General features: G+C 38.7%; 1 protein-coding gene across 1 annotated transcript in view; it reads right to left on the reverse strand.

The window, feature by feature from the left end:
- Positions 1-889: 889 nt before the first annotated feature.
- Positions 890-5,482, reverse strand: part of LOC110464118 (protein MIS12 homolog) — a 19,006-nt gene continuing 14,413 nt past the window's right edge. Inside the window, exons 6-7 of the mRNA XM_021519177.1 lie at positions 3,241-3,361; positions 890-1,165 (exon numbers count right to left, since the gene is read on the reverse strand). Of these exons, the coding sequence (XP_021374852.1) occupies positions 1,044-1,165; positions 3,241-3,361 (243 nt within the window). The 3' untranslated portion in view covers positions 890-1,043. The remainder of the gene's footprint in view (positions 1,166-3,240; positions 3,362-5,482) is intronic.

A 5,482-nucleotide genomic window follows, 5' to 3' on the forward strand; every position in this document is an offset into this window, starting at 1 on the left:
TTTCACTATATGCAATGCATTCTTTATGTGAAGTACATGTATTTGCCATTGGAAATGGACAAACCCTCTGTCTTTTTATGCTAAGGGCAGTTCCAGAATTAACAATAGGGTAGGGGTGGGAGGCACTTTTTCAGAGACCCCATCACCAATTAAATCTTACAAGTGATTTAATATGCGGAATGGTAGCTATAGGCAGATCTTGTTTTGACCCCTTATACATTAACAGGTGCCTCCCATCTCCCCCATACAGTATAATATGGAATAGCCCTTAACTGTTCTGAAGAGTCAAAACCATGAACAAACAATATTTTCAGTCTAGTAAATTGTTATGTATAATATAATAATAGAATCCATCCCCGATGTGAGGTAGGGATAAGGTTATTCAAACCCAAGGGATAAAATATTGAGCAGGAGACCCGAGGCTTTGCCGAGAGTTTTTGCTCAATATTTTGTCCCGAGGCTTTGAATTACCTTATCATAATACCTCAAATAAGGGATGGATTCTATTTCTTGCTTATTACCTAAAACCTGTAAAAACAGCTGTTTTTCTAGTAAAGTTGTAAACTGTCCCCACATTTCTCATTTACATTTGAAGCCTGGATGGCAATTGTTAGTGACGTCAATGACCCTGACTGACCACAAAAGGTCATAAAATGATGTCACGAACAATAGCGTGACCTTCCAAAAGGTCACTATAATTTCCCCAACAGTCTGCACGTGTAATCGATCTAGACCCGTGGGTGGGATAGAATTTTCCAGCACCGCCGGAAATGCGGATATCTCAGTCTAGTATGCAAGAAAATGAAATATCATTGTTTTATGGAAACCTTTACGAACCAAATATCCGAGTGCTTCTTGATTCAAAATTTTTTATGTATCGCCATGAAAAAAATAGAGAACACATTATCTTGATGTATGAAAAATATATATATCTATTGCACAAATTTACAAAAATATGTCACAAGATTTACAATGGGCATTGAATCATTTTCACAGAATGGAACTCAGGAAAGGCACACCTTGTATTTCTGAACTCTGACATGTTATTCTATAGAGTCTGTTGCCATGGTACCAGATTTGTCCTTGACCTGCATGGCTTTGACCTTGGCGACTAAATCCAACACTTTCTGGGATGTGAACATAAGACAGTCCTTTACATCTGAAACTAGGAAAACAAAAAAGTTATTATAACATTTTTTGAAGACACAAACTTTAATGCTTGCAGTACAGTCCTTCCCAGCATCGATTAACTGTTCCAGCAACAAAAGCGGTTCCTCTCCACATGCACTCCATACACTTTATAAACCTCACTTGAACCAGTTCATAAATCAGGGATGTGAGTTTGCACTTTGTCCATACACCTCATATGATCACAAGAATTTAACACTTGATCATGATACATTTATCTATAATTTTGGCAAATACAGTGAATGCTTAATCGTTCAAAATTATGATTCAGAAACATGGGACAGATAAATATCATACTGTTCTCCAGTTTCATCAATTAACACACAAAAATAGGACTCAATTTTGTTTGTAAATCAGCAATCAAATGTATCAAGATTCAGAATTATCTAAAGGAAGATTTTACTTAAGTTTTAGTCTTGAAAGGTGAGACATATTGCACAACGATGTAGATGAGGTTATGAATAGTCTCCATTTGAAAGTCTTGCTGAGAAGTGAAACATTTCAGGATTAAAGGCTGACGAACTTGCAAACGTTAATGTTGAAATTGAAATTCTTTTTCTAGGCTCCCAAAGAAGTTAATAGGCTCCCCAGAAAGTACTAGGCTCCCAAAGAAGTTAATAGGCTCCCCAGAAAGTACTAGGCTCCCAAAGAAGTTAATAGGCTCCCCAGAAAGTACTAGGCTCCCAAAGAAGTTAATAGGCTCCCCAGAAAGTACTAGGCTCCCAAAGAAGTTAATAGGCTCCCCAGAAAGTACTAGGCTCCCAAAGAAGTTAATAGGCTCCCCAGAAAGTACTAGGCTCCCAAAGAAGTTAATAGGCTCCCCAGAAAGTACTAGGCTCCCAAAGAAGTTAATAGGCTCCCCAGAAAGTACTAGGCTCCCAAAGAAGTTAATAGGCTCCCCAGAAAGTACTAGGCTCCCAAAGAAGTTAATAGGCTCCCCAGAAAGTACTAGGCTCCCAAAGAAGTTAATAGGCACCCCAGAAAGTACTAGGCTCCCAAAGAAGTTAATAGGCTCCCCAGAAAGTACTAGGCTCCCAAAGAAGTTAATAGGCTCCCACATCCCTATTTTATAAACATTAACAACTCCTAGTGCACCGGTCAAATATTTTGAGTACAATACATTAAAGTGGCAAGGGTGTACAATGTTCATTCTCCTAACCAACTCCCACTTTACACCAGCTCATTCTCAGACTTTCTGATCATAAATTTCATTTCTATTCAAAATACTTTTAAATGAGATATTTCTGTCTCCTAAAATTTGTCATACATGTTTTACTACAATGTTTGATGTGAGTCTGATCTCAATGACTAATAGAATCCTCCCTTACCTTGAGGGTGTGATAGAGAAATCTCCAACCCGAGGGTTGATGTTTTTTGGTTGTCAATCCGAGTCTCTGTCACACCCTCAAGGTAGGGGACGATTGTTTTTCTCTCATCCTATTATTTCAGTCACAACTCCACCGACAGTAGTGTAAACAAAAACACATGTGGGGTATGAATATCGTCATTCACTTTTAATGATGTCACAATTGAACATGTGCTAATCGGCATGAGGCTTTCTGCTGATCTTTCCCGGCTAAAACAGGAGACACACCTGTGAAGGGTAGGAGAAAAGGCCTTCTCTCTCCGACCACACACAGGCTGTCTGATCCCACTGACAACACTGTCTCTCTCTCCGACCACACACAGGCTGTCTGATCCCACTGACAACACCATCTCACTCTCCGACCACACACAGGCTGTCTTATCCCACTGACAACACTGTCTCTCTCTCCAACCACACACAGGCTGTCTGATCCCACTGACAACTGTCTCTCTCTCCGATCACACACAGGCTGTCTGATCCCACTGACAACACTGTCTCTCTCTCCGACCACACACAGGCTGTCTGATCCCACTGACAACACCGTCTCTCTCTCCGACCACACATAAAGGCTGTAGTATTAAAAACAAGCATTACTGCACATCCTGTCTCTGTAATGAGCTTAATAGTTATAATGAACCTATGAACTTCAAAAGATGCTTTTTTAAAGGTGAAAAAGCTTTACAAACCTCCCGACTCTGAATTGATGTCGTCCAGCCTCTGAAGTTGTTGCTGTGCCTGGTCAAAGCGAGCCTGGACATGATCAATCAAGGACATCTCCTGCTTCAGCTTGCTGTTAGCGTACTTCAACTGTTAGCACACCAAACAGGATACTATTAGCTATGGAATATTTTACAATTAGCACACTTCAACTGTTAGCACACCAAACAGGATACTATTAGCTATGGAATATTTTACAATTAGCACACTTCAACTGTTAGCACACCAAACAGGATACTATTAGCTATGGAATATTTTACAATTAGCACACTTCAACTGTTAGCACACCAAACAGGATACTATTAGCTATGGAATATTTTACAATTAGCACACTTCAACTGTTAGCACACCAAACAGGATACTATTAGCTATGGAATATTTTACAATTAGCACACTTCAACTGTTAGCACACCAAACAGGATACTATTAGCTATGGAATATTTTACAATTAGCACACTTCAACTGTTAGCACACCAAATAGGATACTACAGTACATTTCACCTAATATCACTTTATTTTGGCCACTGTCACAAAAAAATTACAGGTAAATGGTGGTAATGATTCATGATAAATGCCCCGGGGACCTTCTGTCACACCCTGGACGCGTTATGTAAACAACGCCTCGGCCCAACAGGGTATTTTTTACACCTGGCTGACAGTTAAACAATAGGTTACACCTGGCTGACAGTTAAACAATAGGTTGAATTACATACTTGTTAACATGATATTCACCTGTGGTTGGGGGAGCAAGGACAGTCTAACATCTGTAAACTTTTCTAATGCCAAGTGTGATGTAATCTTTCAACTAATTATAATATGTGTACTATCTTCGATTACACACTTGCAGCAAATATCTAAAGAAATTTAACTATAAAAAGATGTTACTAGCGAAAGAACAATATATATATAAAGATAAAGAGCCACATCACTTAGGCATTTGACTAAGTTCACTTCCGGTTTTGAGGGCTGAAAAACGTCAGAAAATATGTATTCTGTTAATGTCATGTTTCAGTTAATATCATGTTTTTCTCTGACAAATGGGAAGTGATATTAGGAGAAATCTACTGTATTAGCTATGGAATATTTTACAATTAGCACACTTCAACTGTTAGCAAACCAAATAGGATACTATTAGCTATGGAATTTTTTACAATTAGCACACTTCAACTGTTAGCAAACCAAATAGGATACTATTAGCTATGGAATTTTTTACAATTAGCACACTTCAACTGTTAGCAAACCAAATAGGATACTAGTAGCTATGGAATATTTTACAATTAGCACACTTCAACTGTTAGCAAACCAAATAGGATACTATTAGCTATGGAATTTTTTACAATTAGCACACTTCAACTGTTAGCACACCAAACAGGATACTATTAACTATGGAATATTTTACAATTAGCACACTTCAACTGTTAGCAAACCAAATAGGATACTATTAGCTATGGAATTTTTTACAATTAGCACACTTCAACTGTTAGCACACCAAACAGTATACTATTAGCTATGGAATATTTTACAATTAGCACACCAAACAGGATACTATTAGCTATGGAATATTTTACAATTAGTACACTTCAACTGTTAGCACACCAAACAGGATATTATTAACTATGGAATATTTTACAATTAGCACACTTCAACTGTTAGCACACCAAACAGTATACTATTAGCTATGGAATATTTTACAATTAGCACACTTCAACAGTTAGCACACCAAATAGGACACTATTAGCTAGCTTATTGAGTGGTTGAGTTCAGCTCCAAGCCCCAAACCAAACAAAAATCTTGTATTAATTTTGTTACCACATAAGTAAAATACTCCATAAGCAACTGATCTTGTTGATGACCATGCTGGCATCATCCTCGATATCCAGAAGTTACGCTCACTTTCGCTCTCTGCACCCCTTGAATATGTCATAGCAAAATTGAAGACACAAATATAGCTGTACATCAATGATCAAACTAGCCTTCTCGTCTCATCTTCAAGGTGCTGCACACTGAGCCTTCGATTTTGCTATGACATAGTCCAGGCGTGCGTAAGTGAGAGTAACCCCTGGATATCGAGGATGTGAGCGTCACCCCTGGATATCAAGGATGTGAGCGTCACCCCTGGATATCGAGGATGTGAGCGTCACCCCTGGATATCGAGAATGTGAGCGTCACCCCTGGATATCGAGGATGTGAGCGTCACCCCTGGATATCGAG

The sequence above is a fragment of the Mizuhopecten yessoensis genome, unplaced genomic scaffold (assembly GCF_002113885.1).
Source record: "Mizuhopecten yessoensis strain PY_sf001 unplaced genomic scaffold, ASM211388v2 scaffold10961, whole genome shotgun sequence".
NCBI classification, from domain to species: Eukaryota; Metazoa; Mollusca; class Bivalvia; order Pectinida; family Pectinidae; genus Mizuhopecten; species Mizuhopecten yessoensis.